Genomic DNA, 14,039 nt, shown 5'->3' on the forward strand with positions numbered 1-14,039 from the left:
GGTCGATCATACAATGCAGGAGTCGTAGAGGGACCTTACCGGACAGATAACATGGCCTCCCGTTATCTATAGTTGTAGTGTGAATTGCGGGCAGTGACGTTCCGTCTGATCGGGGGGTGTTCTAGACAAGGGAACACAACCAAGGGATAGGGAAGGGGGTGAGTCACCGACGTCGCTGCTAGGTCCCCGGGCGATTGCTGCCCACACTGCAGCGCTAACAGCGGCCCCCTTCTGCCCCGCGTGCGATACGTTTTAACATTTTGGGCCCGACCTGAGGTGACCCCACCATCCCATCTCCCCCCCACCCGTCCCGTCCCCATTCACTTTTATCTCCCGCCGCCCCGCGCAAATCTTGGGTCTTGTTTTGTCCCAAGCCAAGTCAATCTCCAAAATGGCGACACCACAAGAGCTCGCCGATCGCACAAAAAGCGACGCCAAGGTCTACGTCGACACAGTCGCCGGTAAGGACGACGAGTCCGCCGACGGCTCCGAGGCCAAGCCCTACCAGTCGCTGTACCACGCCCTCATCCAGAACCTCGATAAGCCCGCGCCCACATACCTCACCAAGGTCGCCCCCAAGGAGGGCTCTACCGATGGCCCAACATGGGAGGAGGCTGCCAAGAGCGCCATGAAGAAGGCCGTCGGCCGCGTCGACCAGTACAAGAAGAAGCTGCAGAAGGAGAAGGAGGCTCTCAAGAAGGAGGAGGAGGAGCGCCAGCAGCGCCTCAAGAACCTCGAGGATGCCAAGAAGATCGTTCTCAAGGAGGATCCTTCTCTGCCCGAGGCTGTCCGCATCCGTCTCAACAACAAGTCCATCGAGCTCGGTGACGAGTCCAAGAAGGGCACCCGCGTCAAGGTCTTCGGCCGCATCCACCGTCTCCGTGTCCAGAAGCACGCCACCTTCCTTACCCTCAAGGACGGCTACGGCTTCCTCCAGTGCGTTTTGCCCGCTGGCGACCTCACCAAGAACTACGACGCTCTCTTGTTCGCCCAGGAGACCGCCCTTGTCCTCTACGGTGAGCTCAAGAAGCTCCCTGCCGGTGCCACTGCCCCCGATGGCCGCGAGCTCCAGGTCGACTACTACAAGGTCCTCGGCCACGCCCCCAGCGACCTCGACGCCATCACCAACAAGGTCTCCCGCGACCAGGATGCTTGGGATGCTGCCATGCTTGACAACAGGCACTTGGTCCTCCGTGGTGAGAACGCCTCTGCTCTCATGAAGCTCCGCGAATTCGTCGAGCTGGCCTTCGTCGATACCTACCGTGAGCTCGAGTTCCGCAAGGTCTCTCCCCCGGCCATGGTCCAGACCCAGGTCGAGGGTGGCTCTACCCTCTTCAAGTACGACTACTACGGCGAGGAGGCCTACCTCACCCAGTCCTCCCAGCTGTACCTCGAGACCGTCCTTGCCTCCATGGGCCAGGTCTACTGCATTGAAAAGTCTTTCCGTGCCGAAAAGTCTCTTACCCGTCGCCACTTGTCCGAGTACACCCACGTCGAGGCCGAGCTGGACTTTATCGAGTTCAACGACCTTCTTGACCATCTCGAGGAGATCATCTCCAAGGTTGTCGACCGTGTTCTCAACAACGAGACCGCCGCTGGCTACCTCAAGGTCCTCAACCCTGACTTCAAGAAGCCCGAGAAGTTCCTCCGCATGAAGTACGAGGATGCCATTGAGTGGCTCAACAAGCAGGATCCCCCTATCCTCAACGAGGAGGGCAACCCCCACGTCTTCGGTGACGATATCGCCGAGGCTGCTGAGCGCAGGATGACTGACATCATCAACCGCCCTATCCTCCTTACTCACTTCCCCGTCGAGATCAAGGCCTTCTACATGAAGAAGGACCCCAACGATCTCCGCGTTACCGAGTCCGTCGATGTTCTCAGTAAGTTTGGTCTGTCCATTCACGTCTGTAACGGTTCATCACTAACACTGATCTCCAGTGCCCGGCGTCGGCGAAATTGTCGGTGGCTCCATGCGTATGGATGACTACGATGAGCTGATCGAGGCCTACAAGAAGAACGGCATCGGCCACGAGCCTTACTTCTGGTACACCGACCAGCGCAAGTACGGCACCTCCCCCCACGGCGGTTACGGTCTCGGTCTCGAGCGCTTCCTCGCCTGGATGGCCAACCAGCACTCGGTCCGCACGACTTGCTTGTACCCTCGCTTCATGGGCCGTTGCAAGCCTTAGATGTTGTTAGCAACAACTTGGAGTGGGGTTACGGTTGGGGGGGAGGTTGAGGTTGAGAAGAAGGAGGAAGTGGTCGTGATTGTGGTCATGGAGAAGAAGAATAAGAGTTATGGCTGTTCTTCAAAGCAGCACCAGCGGCAGAAGAAAAGGCGCAGGGCGTCTACTACTGCTGCTGCTGCTACTGTCATTGGCAACAACATGAACAAGCAAACCGAGAGAAGAAGAAAGAGAGAGACGAAGAGAAGTAGAGATGTCATGAGAAAAATTCAAAGGATTCTAGAAATGCGTGGAGTCTGGTGCATGAGGTTTGTAGCGAATATATGGACCTTGAAGTTTCTGTCAATTATCTTAAACTTTTCTATTCTGGGCGCGACTTATAGATATGTTGCAAGTCTGTCGTTGATTCGTTTAATGGGTGATGGGTCGAGGGGCATACTCGGACCTCGGACCTCCGAAATCCCACAACCCGGACTTCTCAGGGAACTAACCGCATAATCACGGCTTGAGGAAGATGGAACATGTGATACCTTGATTGACGGGACTTTAAGAAGTTGAAGTTGCACTGAGGAGTAATACTGCACCAACACCTTTTTCCAGATTGTGCCGAGAAAAGTTGGTCTGATGCTTCTGCATCATGCACTTCGCTGCGATGCAAGATCTACCTAGATCAGGTAATCGTAACGGGCGCAGTGTCCATGGCAAGTGTCAAAAAAGTCTCCCTGTCAATGGAGAGTGTGAAAAGTGTTTCCATCAACCACAGTCCGTTTATCACATCACATCAGATGCTCTTCTGAACACCTTCACTCCGGCAGTTTACTATGTACCTTACTTAGTCTGTACCCCACGTTCTTATACTCTCTACCACACAGCTCCCTCCCGAGGATCAATGTCTACCTACCTAGGTATGTTGTCTAGACATGATTTTTACTCTGATCCCCCACACAGATAATGATGTCGTCGTCCTTTACTGCGTCATCACTCAAGTCTCGAAAACTCCAGCCAGGACCGAGTCCCTTAGGGGTTTCAGTTGCAGATTGAATTTGGGGCTCTTTTGCTTTTTTATATAGCACTGCCCCCCTCATATCAACTGTCAACTGTCACTCCAACCGCGGTCGTCGCCCCCCGCTTCGCCCCGATGGATGTAAGTATTCATAGTGCAAAACCCTTGAGAAACCCCGGATTCTTGAGAGAATACCATGAGCAGGATTACATGCCTGTTAAGCATGAGGCCGAAAGGTTCCAAGGTGAGAAGCAAGCACCAAGGTACCTCTACTTAAGTAGGTATGTAAGTATCCAAGCCTCGGCGAGCTCACCCAGGTACCTACTGGAGTAGTGTATGTACCTAATAGTTAAACCTGGAGGGAAGCAAGCAAGCAAGTAAGCAAGCAGTGATTGATCGATGTACGTCACAAAGATCGCCGACGGGAGTGTTTGAGAAAAACATGGCAAGTTGTATGTGTAGTGTAGTTAGTGTAAGTACTTGGCGCAAACTGCACAACTGCAAACTGTGATAATTCTCTCACTGTGAACCGAACTTCTCCCTCACTTGCTGCGAGCTTCCAGGCTGTAGTGGCATGGCATGGCATGGTAAATGCCCTCTTCTTTGCTTTGCTTTGCTCGCTGCTGACACACAAGCGCGCGTAGCCGAGAGGTTAAAGCCAAGCCCGTGAAGAAAAGTTCGGTAGGATCGTTGCGTGAGAGTAAACAAATGGAAAGTTACGGGTACCGATGGTTGTGGTTTGTATACCTCTAGTGTATGCATGTTCCATTGCTTCATTGCTTTTTGTGTACACTAATAGGTAAAGATAATCTGGGGAAGGGTTTGTTTGGTGGAAATGTAGTGTAATTGAGGACAAACTGAATTTCAGGGGTTGGTACGTAGTGAGAGCAGAAAGGATATTCCAGAAATAGATATACATATGTCAGGTATTTTCCGTTTTTGCGCTTTTTCATTGAGAAAACTGAAGGGTTGTTGGCTGGGTCGGGTCGGGTCGGATCGGTGATGGACGGCCAGGATACTAATGGGAAGGGAAGAAACACCACGGTGTCGGCGATTTGGACACCGTCTTGATCTTGAAAGGGTGGAGCATTGATTGGGATTGGGATTGGCTTGGATGTGGCGGGGTGTTCTGGCGAGGGCTGTTCGCGTTCGGGGGTCTTGACGATTTGAACCCCGGATCGGGGAGTGAAGGATTTCCGCATAGATGACAAAACATTTGTTCTGCGCAGTATGTCTTCGGTAGTAATTTTGAAACGAGCGAACGCCGCCGTTTTCAGTTTACTGAGTGTTCATAATAGGAAATCAACAGCCGTGAACGGCAATGATAACTGCCAGATTCGTAAACCCCAAGTATACAAGACTCCCATTATAGTCATGTTCCCTGTCCCATATCTTATATTGTCACTACATAGTATACGCAGTAGGACACTCTACCTCCCGCAAGCAAGATATAAGAAGCTGCGGGTAGGCGATCGATAATGGTAATCTTCGTGGCATTGCTGCCGCCGCACAGTTTTCCCACGGTGGCGGTGGATAAACATCGTGGATAGAGAGACAAGGTTTGGGTGGAAGTCTGGAGACAAATTTCACAAATTTCCGGATCGATCCGCTCGTTGGAGGCGATTGCGATTGCGATTGCGATTGCGGAGGGCAGGCGGGATACTTGATCTCCTGTCCCTTGATCGTAGACAGGTACCCTTAGTACTGTACACGTGTGGTATCAAGTCTTGGGATGAATCTTATGGGCTTGTTGGTGAAAGCACTCGTCGTCTGTGAACTTGCAAGTAGCACATGGATAGAGGTAACAAGGCCCTCCAGTAGTAAGTTGGCCGTCCCGCAGTTCACGGGCGGCCCACGGCCCACGGCGGTCCAATCCCCCGATCCGTGGGTATTGGATCCGGAGCCGGTTCTACCTACACACTCGCGTGCGGCGTGCGAGTGACGAATGGCGTGCAGACAAAGTCGCGGAGTGCGGACTCGCAGCGAGTGCGTTTATGTGTTACACTACAAAGTGAAAGCATGGCAAGCTAACAGGTACGTGTCCTATGTATAAGTATAGGTCCCTGTTCCAAGAAGGGTAAGTCGAGGGGAATGCAACGTCAGCATATGTACCCCTTTTTTGGCGTCTCTTCGTTGCAGCCAAAGGGAGGACACCAGCGGGTGGAGCATACAGATTGCATATTCAAGAAGGGAAACAACCTAGGAAGTTGCAAGTGGAAGGGACGGAAAAGGGGGTCATGCAGAACCAAACTAATAGAGGAGGAGTCCGTCCATTGTTTCTCTGCATGCAATTCATCAATGGAACACTCAGGAACTTGAACTAGATCCGTCACCATGATACATTCAAATGGTCCATAGGCATTTCCCGTTGCCACTTGCCAGGCGTGCTGCCCTGAGGTGGAGAGTGGAGAGTGGAGTACCCATCTGGCGGGATTGGACGGCCATGTCGATTGAGACCAAACGGCTAGCCAGGTGTGTACTTATCAAGGCGGGAGTGACATGCGCATAGCATTGCGTTTTGACAGTTGACAAGCCTTGATACTATCCAACTTTAAGATTCAGGTTGGAACATATGCAGCCAGCTTAACTTCAATCCATTGGACCAAAACACCAAGGTTTCTCCAGTTGCGAGTCAAATATAGTCCGCTATTGCAATGAGGAAAAAAAGGGTTCAAGTCTCGAACACACCAAGCACAATGCAAGGAAGCACGCCTGCTGACGACGGTGCTGACCGCTGGGTGGCCTTACTAACAAACTAAAAGTCGCTGCTGCATGTGACACACGCCAAAAGCTACATGTTCTTAGATGGTCAGCCCAGGGATCTCAGCAGCGTCAGGACCCTGCCAGCGATGGCGCCTGCTTGCACTAGACTAGTCGAGGTGCGTGTGGTGGTGGTGGTGGTGGTGGTGGGCAATTAAACTGGCCCTGCCGAGCCAGACCACTTCGGGCTCATGGGGCCATTTGTTAACGTTGGAGAAGCAGAAACCACATCCACCTTTACCTCCCTTGGTCCCCATCCATCCGTCAGAAAGCACCAATCACGTCCGTCTGTTCCTGGACTTTAATCCCCCATCAAAGTCTCCTCTTCTTTTCCAGTCTGTCTCTTCCCCTTTGCACCCTGTCGCCTTTTGCTGGTCTTTTTACCCTTCAGGATTTCCTTTTTTACCTCTTGGATTGATCACTTCCCTCGCTTCCGTCAATCCTCTTCCTCCTCCTCCTTTTTTCCCCGTCCCTTCCCCCCTCTTTGGCCCTCCCTGGAACATAGTCTCTTCAGTTCCGTTCTTAGTTGTGGCTTTCCTTCTTCCAATTGCCCGTTGCGCAAGGAGAGACCGCTTCTTCAGTCTTCCACTTTTGGGGCCTACAGCCTTGCAAAACCCAACCGAGGTCTCGATCCACTCCTCAATCAGGTCCTTTTGCAAGCTTTGCTCACTCTTCCTTCGACAAACACTCGTTGCCAAGTACCGTCTTGCTAATTACACCCTTACAACCCTTTCAATTCTTCCCCACGGGACGAAACGAACCCCCCCGACACGACCGCAGACGGACCTTGCTAGCTTTCATCCCGACTGACAAGCCAAGTCCCAATCTTCGTTCTCGACTCGATTTCCCCCCGGTTCGCTTCTTCTGCCACGGTGTGAAGATTCACTACCTCGCCTTTAACTCGACATTCGCTTGAAGAGAGAAAGAGAGAAAAAAAAAAAGAGAGAGAGAGGGTCAAATACTTATAAACGTCACGTTGGTCGATTACGATAGCGATATTTAATAGCTCTATACAAAATCTTCCTTTGTTCGGCTTCGACACGCTTGGATCGATTCCCTCCACATCGACCAACCCCTTTCGGCGCCCCCTGCCGCGAAGCAATTGTCTTTGCTCCAAAGAGACAAGAACAAAACCAATCCGGCCGCGGTCACCTTCGAGCTCTCCCGGCTGCCTTGGCACTCGACCGTTTCTTTCTCTGAATCCGGCTTGCCTCTTTGCTTCACTTCTGTCGACGTCCAGTTTCCTGGCTTCGACAATACATAACCGCAACACTTCGAATACCTTTTGTTTCGGCAGCGTTGTGGAGCATCATAGTGACAGGTTTTAGACAAATCTGTCCGCCATCTCGAGACACCGTGTATACTTACCCAGCAGTCATACTCTCTTGTCGAGTTTTTGGCCGCACTTTCTTGAACAACGACTGGTACATTCCATCGCGTGTATCTTCTTCTCGGTTGTGCCTTTACCAAGGGGCACGTTTAATCCTTCAAGACGGCGGTTCTATCTCACCTTTCTCGGGACTCCTCTGTCCCGGCGCACTTCCTCGGGATGCAAGACTACTCAGGCCACCAGGGTGGGCACAACGGCCACAACGGCCAGGGCCGCTTCGGCCACGCCTCCAAGCCTTCCAATAGCGACACCGGCTTCTCCCACGGTGCCTTCACTTCCAACATCTCCGGCTTCGCCGAAAGACACCCCCGCCGCGGCAACATTCCTTCGATTAATACGCAGCCCATGCAGCAGCAGAACTCCCACCACAACGTCAATGGCCAAGACCTGACCAGTCCCGGTACCGCCTTCGACATGCAGTTCACTCCTTTGCTGCCCTCTACCCTTCTCGTCGGTAGCCCCTTCCAGCCGGGCACCCCCGCTGGCTTCGCTAGCCCCCAATTCCAGAGCATTCCTGCCTTCCAGCAGCAACAGCAGCAGCAGGGTTACCAGTCGCAGAACGGCGCCGCCAGCCCGGTTCAGCAACACATCTCACCCCAGATGTACCAGCCCATCGTTTCACCCTCTGCTTACGGCGCGCCTCAGTTCTACGCCCCTCAGTCGCCCACGGGTTCTTACAACAACATGGCGCAGATGCAGATGCCTGTCCAGCCGCAGTCTCCGGTCAACATGGGCCCCGGCATGGTGACCGGTACCAGCCGTACCGTTTACCTTGGCAACATCCCCCCCGACACCTCTGCTGAGGAGATTCTGGGACATGTTCGTAGCGGTCAGATCGAGTCCGTGCGGTTGCTCCCGGACAAGAACTGCGCTTTCATTTCTTTCTTGGACGCGAGCTCCGCCACGCATTTCCACTCTGATGCCATCTTGAAAAAGCTCTGCATCAAGGGGCAGGATATCAAGATTGGCTGGGGCAAGCCTTCACAGGTCCCTACCTCGGTCGCTCTCGCTGTTCAGCAGTCTGGAGCCTCTCGCAACGTTTACCTTGGCAACCTGCCTGAGGAGGTCACTGAGGAGGAGCTGCGCGAGGATCTTGGAAAGTTCGGTGCCATTGACACCGTCAAGATTGTGAAGGAGAAGAGCATTGCCTTTGTGCACTTCTTGTCCATTGCCAATGCTATCAAGGCCGTCGCCCAGCTTCCCCAGGAGCCAAAGTGGGCAGCTCCGCGTCGTGTGTACTATGGCAAGGACAGATGCGCCTACGTCTCCAAGACCCAGCAGCAGAACGCCGCTCAGTACCTTGGTATCTCGCCGGGTTATGCGCACATGCTCAGTGGTGCGGATCGTGATTTGATTTCTAGCGCCCTGGCTCAGCAGTCCGTCGCTGCCGCCGCCGTCGCCACCACCGCTGGCGGTCTTAACAACCTTGGAAACCGCACCATCTACCTCGGCAACATCCACCCCGAGACTACTATCGAGGAGATTTGCAATGTCGTCCGCGGAGGTCTGTTGCACCACATTCGCTACATCCCCGACAAGCACATTTGCTTCGTTACCTTCATCGACCCTACTGCGGCCGCTTCCTTCTTCGCCTTGAGTAACCTCCAGGGCTTGATGATTCACAACCGCCGGCTGAAGATTGGCTGGGGCAAGCACTCCGGTGCCCTCCCCCCTGCCATCGCTTTGGCCGTCAGTGGTGGCGCTTCTCGTAATGTCTACATCGGCAACCTTGACGAGACGTGGACTGAAGAGCGCTTGAGGCAGGACTTCTCCGAGTATGGCGAGATCGAGCTCGTTAACACGCTTCGTGAGAAGAGTTGTGCGTTTGTGAACTTTACGAACATTGCCAATGCCATCAAAGCGATTGAGGCTGTCCGCAGCAAGGAGGAGTACAGGAAGTTCAAGGTCAACTTTGGCAAGGACCGCTGCGGCAACCCGCCTCGTCAGATGCAGCAGCAGAACAACTCCCGCGACAACCAGGTTCCCTCGCCCCAGGTGAATGGTGCCAGCCAGAACGGAAACTCGCCTACTTCCAACGGTGCCCCGGGTCTCCCTGCCCTGTTCAGTCAGCACAACCCGTTGACTATGTACCTTAACCACGTCAGTCAGCAGGCTCAGCATCACCAGCAGGCCCACCAGCAGTCTCTTGCTCCTTACCAGGCCGCCCTCTTCGGCACCGCTTCGTCCTCACCCAACGAGCAGTCCGGTATGAGCCTCGAGGTCCCTCAGGGTCCTTCCATGTCCGGCCACCAGCAGTCTGCCAGCATCTCCAACGTTAACGGCTTCATGTCCAACGGCTCTGGCGCCCCCACGATGAACGGTCTGCTTGCTCCCGGACGATCTTCACACAACCGGGCTGTGAGCTTGCCCGTCCTTGCCCCTGGCTTCGAGAACGGTGGTACCAGCCCGAACAGCCTTCATGGTAGCAATGAGGGTAACGGTGAGAGGCGTGGGCATCAATACCAGGCCAGCTACGGCGGTATGGGTGCCGGATTCGGCTTGGCCATTCAGGGAAACCTCAACCAGTGGGTTGAGGAGGAGGTCACTAACTAAGATCTCTGACGTCATTGTCGATGTGATACAAACTTTTGAAGCTTCTCGAATCGATCAGTAGGGTAATATAACGGAGGGTGGGGAGTTGTGTTGTTCATTCGCAGCGAGAGACTACATGATTAAGCATTTGGGATCAGCGACAAAGGGACAATACATGCCAACGGATAGGCAGGTAGGCAGGCAGGCAGGCGGTTTTTGTTACACTTGCAACAAATGAATGAGCTAGGATGTGGTTGTGTATACGAATCGTTTGCGAGCCATTTACGAAAGATCTCTGCAAGGGAAGGCAAAGGAGGGGATGGATGGGTTTCTGAAAGAAAATGAAAGATTGAAATATCCTGTTGTAATTTTTCTCTTCGTTCCATTCATGTTTTTTTTGGTCCTTTATTCTTTTTTCTATCTTACTTATACTTGCTTCGTTGTTTATGTTATGTCTTTTTGTTGGATTGGGTTTCACAGCCACAGAAGCGGAAGTCTATATGAAGAAGGAATCATCACACACGTTCATCATCATCATCATCATCATCATCACACAAAGCTGGTGTTTTGCTTTGCTTTGCTTTGCTCTGCGTTATGGAGGCCACCTTGCTTGGTACACACTCGCTGTCTGTCCCCGTTATGATGCTTTTTGACGATCTCGCCATGTTTTGTCTTGTCGTTGTCGTTGTGGTTTGTATTGCTATGGACTTGCTTATAGCGGTGGACGTATCTTCTCGAGTCTTTCCCATTTTCTCTCGCTTCGGGCCCACTCAGCTTTTTCTTATTGAAGGAGAAAGCGGAGGGTCACCTGGACCTATGTGGACAGTAGTGGTTGAGTTGGCTACGGTGTAAGCGTGGTCAGTGAAGAGTAAAGGTAGTTGTGCTCAGGTTGCTTACTTGGTATCTACCTAGGTCTGTAGTCTAGGGTGTGGGAAAAGATTAGAGTAGCAGAGCACATAGTGGGAAAACGGGTGATTAGAGGAGTTGCAATTGTAGTAGAATCTGTTGTAGCTGGGTGTAATAATGTGAGGGTATGGACTGCCTGCCCGACTGACGTACTAGCTGGGTGGGTATATCAGATCTCAACAGATCGGGAAGATGGGTCTGTAGTAGGTCGACAGAGGTCATGGAATAGTAACTGAAGAGAGAGTGTGTGTATGTAGGTAGGTATGAACCTTATCATGCACTGGCTTGAGACCGGCTAGTATAGACCTAAACCACTCAACAGAAGAATAACACGCTCGAAGTATACGAAATACGTGCACGCTTAACATCACCTCCATTCTAGACATGGGCATTACTGTAAAATGGACCTCGTGAAACTCAACGCGCGGCTCGGACGCAGTTAAACACTTGCGCGAGTTTATGTATGTATGTCGATCGCTTTAAATGTACGTCATCGGTACACTAGGCAGACAAATAACTTGAAATGTAATGACCGGACGGATACCGGTACGCCTTTGTCTTGATGTTTCCAACACACCCGCACACAAGTGCAATTGAGGATTGAGAATTGAAGATTGGAGAGCAGAAATCTATGCGTCGCTTATCTTGTTTTTTTACTTTCTTTTTTTTGTTGTATCTATCTCCCAAGTTCACAACTTCCTTCTACCATCTCTTCTTTTTTTTTTCTGTTCTTATCGTTTCCCCTCTGTCCCTCCTATCCTTTTTTCTTCTTTCCCTTCTGCCTGACTTGAAAGGCCCATTATCATTATCATTACCATTTCGTTACCGATTTTTTTTTTTTTTTTTTTTCCTTCTTAAATCTTCTGGTCAACGACGCTATTTCCCCCTCTATCTGTTAGGGAGAGTTCTAAGCAGTACCATACCTAACCAACCCTTGGTGAGATCCCCCCAAAGACTTGTAATTGTTTTTGGTACCTACCTCCTCTAGGTAGGTAGGAGGAGATCTCTCGGAAACGTTGTTGAAAGTCTCTTTCTTCTTCTTCTATTTCTATATCCCTCCCTTCCTTCGTCCTGCCAACTCTTAGCTTGCCTTAAAAGACACATGTTCAAGGATGACCAGCCCACTCCGGCTCACCACTAGGAGGCGTAGCCGGCTGGCCCAAGTTCATTCGGCACTGCTGCTTCCAATCTTGGGGAGTGAATTTGTCGACTATTGATTTGAAGGCGGACTGTTTTTGTTGTTTATGTCATGTTAGCATTTGTTTTGGTTTCCCGCTGTAACACAAATGGTGCAACCGCTTGGCAGGGGGAGGAATGCTGGAAATAAGGGGTCCAAATCATAAAGGGTCCAACCAAGTCCATGTTACACAAACAAACTCAAAAAGGGTTGGGGGAAATGCGGGAAAAGACTAAGGATAAACTGATGACTTACCAAAGTGCAAAATGATTCGTCCCCCTCCAAATGGTTCCCAGGCGTCTTGCACCCCGGAATCGTCACCGGCTCGTCGTTGTACCGCATGCGAACGTAGTAGCCGTCCAGCTTGGATTTTTCAGACGAGGTCAGGTACTCGGAGGATTTCCTGCCGATGCCCGACCCCGGAGGGTTCTTATTCCGACCAGCGCTGCCGGAGAACATGGACTCCCACCAGCCACGCTTGGCGGGGGGTGTTACTGCAGAAATTTGGTCTGCAGGAGAGCTAGTACTATCCGCCTTACGGAATAACTCGATAGCGATGTGGCTAGTAAACGGAGGCCAGCTGCTGCTGTCGTACGCGCCTAGGCTGGAGAGCATTCCCGCCAACGTGGTGTCGTGGCACCCCGACAGACCGAACTTGATGCCAGGGCCTGAGGGGTCCGAGGTGGCTGATTCGGTATTGACGGGATGTGAAGAATGTGTGTGCTCAGCGCGGCTGACCATGCGCTCAACGATGTCGCCCAACAACCCACCGATTCCCAACATGCGATACTCGCGCGACTCGTTGAAACCCGCGAACCACTCATCACTGGCAATTCTCTCCAAGAGCTTGCGGGCCTTATGGTCATAAAACCCCTCTGGAAGCCGGGTTTCCGGACCATGCGCCAGACTGGCGTTCACGGTGTCCATGATGCCCGACAGACGCGGCCTCGAGTCGACGGCAACGCGCGGGCTGTTAGCCGGCATCCACTTGCCGTAGACTTTGTTCAGGTACTCCATCTCGTCGGAGGTGTTCCACCTGTCTGCCGCGCGCTGGGCGAACGCCCGCGAGAGTGCCGCAAACCGGCGGCAGTTGCCGTCGTTGGGGTAGAGCGTCTCGTCTCCCGGGCCCCGGGTCAGCACGGTGGGTACGGGAAACTTGCCCGTCTCCGGATCGGCTTCGCGCGTGGAGGGCGGGTACAAGGCCTGGAAGGCCTGGTGCATGGACTCGAGCGCGCGGGGCACGTTAGTCGACCGCAGGTAGAAGTCGTCGGTGGAGCTGATGGTTTCGGGCAAAAAGCCAAGCCGGTCAACGTAGAGCTTGCGGAGGCGCATGCCGAGGCGCGAGGTGGACTGGCGGCCTAGGTCCGTCAGGGCGCCAAAGTCGCAAATATCGTCGATTTCGTGGCCGGGCCCCTTGGCTACCACGGGCTCATCCTTGTGGCCAAAGGTCTCGAGACGGCGCTTCCATTCGACCGTGTGGAAGGAGGGCTTTCCGGTTGTTGTTGGCATTGCCAGGTCCTTGGGTTTGTTCTCGCCGTTGTAGTCGAGCATTATCGACCTCAGCTGGCGGACGCTGGCGCAGTAGGGCCAGAAGGGCTTGAGACCGGCGTTCTGGAAGCGGGCGGTTACGGGGGTACGTTCGCCATGGCGCATGAGGATCTGGACCTGCTGGAGTTGGAGGCTGGGTGGGTAGAGCTTGTTGAGTTCATCGTCCGTGTAGGGAGGACGGGGAGTGAGAGAGGTCATGGTGAAAGTACCTAGGCTAGGAGGTCGTTCCAAGATATGGATTGTAGGTGTAGTAGAAGGAGGCCGAGACCGGGCATGAGAGGATGTTTATGGATGGAGGCCTAATAAGAGGTAACAAAGCCAAGGTAGGGAAGACGGGGGTGGATGGTTGTTCTTATAGGATTTAGAGTTACAGTCGATCCGAGTCACGACCCATCATGGTGAGTCGACAAGTTGATGTTGATAGGTGAATAGGTGGCTGGCTGGCCGAGTAGGTGAAGAGAACCAAGACCTGCGTCGTGGCGTGCGCCCACATTCAAACTGACGGGAACCTCGTTGGGGGTCTGCCTGTCTGTC

At 52.9% G+C, this 14,039-nt stretch overlaps 5 protein-coding genes across 5 annotated transcripts; 4 read left to right on the plus strand and 1 right to left on the minus strand.

The window, feature by feature from the left end:
• Positions 1-385: 385 nt before the first annotated feature.
• NEUTE1DRAFT_81139 (asparaginyl-tRNA synthetase) lies at positions 386-2,583 on the plus strand (the record flags this gene model as incomplete). Its single annotated transcript, XM_009852313.1, has 2 exons — positions 386-1,883; positions 1,942-2,583. 2 exons carry the CDS (start codon positions 392-394, stop codon positions 2,190-2,192), a joined length of 1,743 nt encoding a protein of 580 aa, XP_009850615.1.
• A 243-nt stretch (positions 2,584-2,826) lies between these two features.
• On the plus strand, positions 2,827-4,148 carry NEUTE1DRAFT_109743 (uncharacterized protein; the record flags this gene model as incomplete). Its single annotated transcript, XM_009852314.1, has 10 exons — positions 2,827-2,863; positions 3,062-3,094; positions 3,138-3,212; positions 3,260-3,333; positions 3,397-3,477; positions 3,542-3,593; positions 3,660-3,664; positions 3,992-4,012; positions 4,061-4,066; positions 4,119-4,148. The coding sequence occupies 10 exons, from the start codon at positions 2,827-2,829 to the stop codon at positions 4,146-4,148; spliced, it is 414 nt and encodes a 137-aa protein (XP_009850616.1).
• An 869-nt stretch (positions 4,149-5,017) lies between these two features.
• On the plus strand, positions 5,018-5,662 carry NEUTE1DRAFT_28613 (uncharacterized protein; the record flags this gene model as incomplete). Its single annotated transcript, XM_009851921.1, has 3 exons — positions 5,018-5,080; positions 5,227-5,273; positions 5,551-5,662. Coding segments are annotated over 3 exons (222 nt in total), but the record flags the coding sequence as incomplete, so codon positions are not given.
• A 1,529-nt stretch (positions 5,663-7,191) lies between these two features.
• On the plus strand, positions 7,192-10,408 carry NEUTE1DRAFT_121916 (negative regulator of differentiation 1; the record flags this gene model as incomplete). Its single annotated transcript, XM_009852315.1, has 1 exon — positions 7,192-10,408. The coding sequence occupies one exon, from the start codon at positions 7,502-7,504 to the stop codon at positions 9,893-9,895; it is 2,394 nt and encodes a 797-aa protein (XP_009850617.1).
• Positions 10,409-11,822: 1,414 nt separating this feature from the next.
• NEUTE1DRAFT_62466 (uncharacterized protein) lies at positions 11,823-13,703 on the minus strand (the record flags this gene model as incomplete). Its single annotated transcript, XM_009852316.1, has 2 exons — positions 11,823-12,009; positions 12,213-13,703. 2 exons carry the CDS (start codon positions 13,701-13,703, stop codon positions 11,887-11,889), a joined length of 1,614 nt encoding a protein of 537 aa, XP_009850618.1.
• Positions 13,704-14,039: the final 336 nt, after the last annotated feature.

Source organism: Neurospora tetrasperma (assembly GCF_000213175.1).
Source record: "Neurospora tetrasperma FGSC 2508 unplaced genomic scaffold NEUTE1scaffold_3, whole genome shotgun sequence".
Classification (NCBI taxonomy): domain Eukaryota; kingdom Fungi; phylum Ascomycota; class Sordariomycetes; order Sordariales; family Sordariaceae; genus Neurospora; species Neurospora tetrasperma.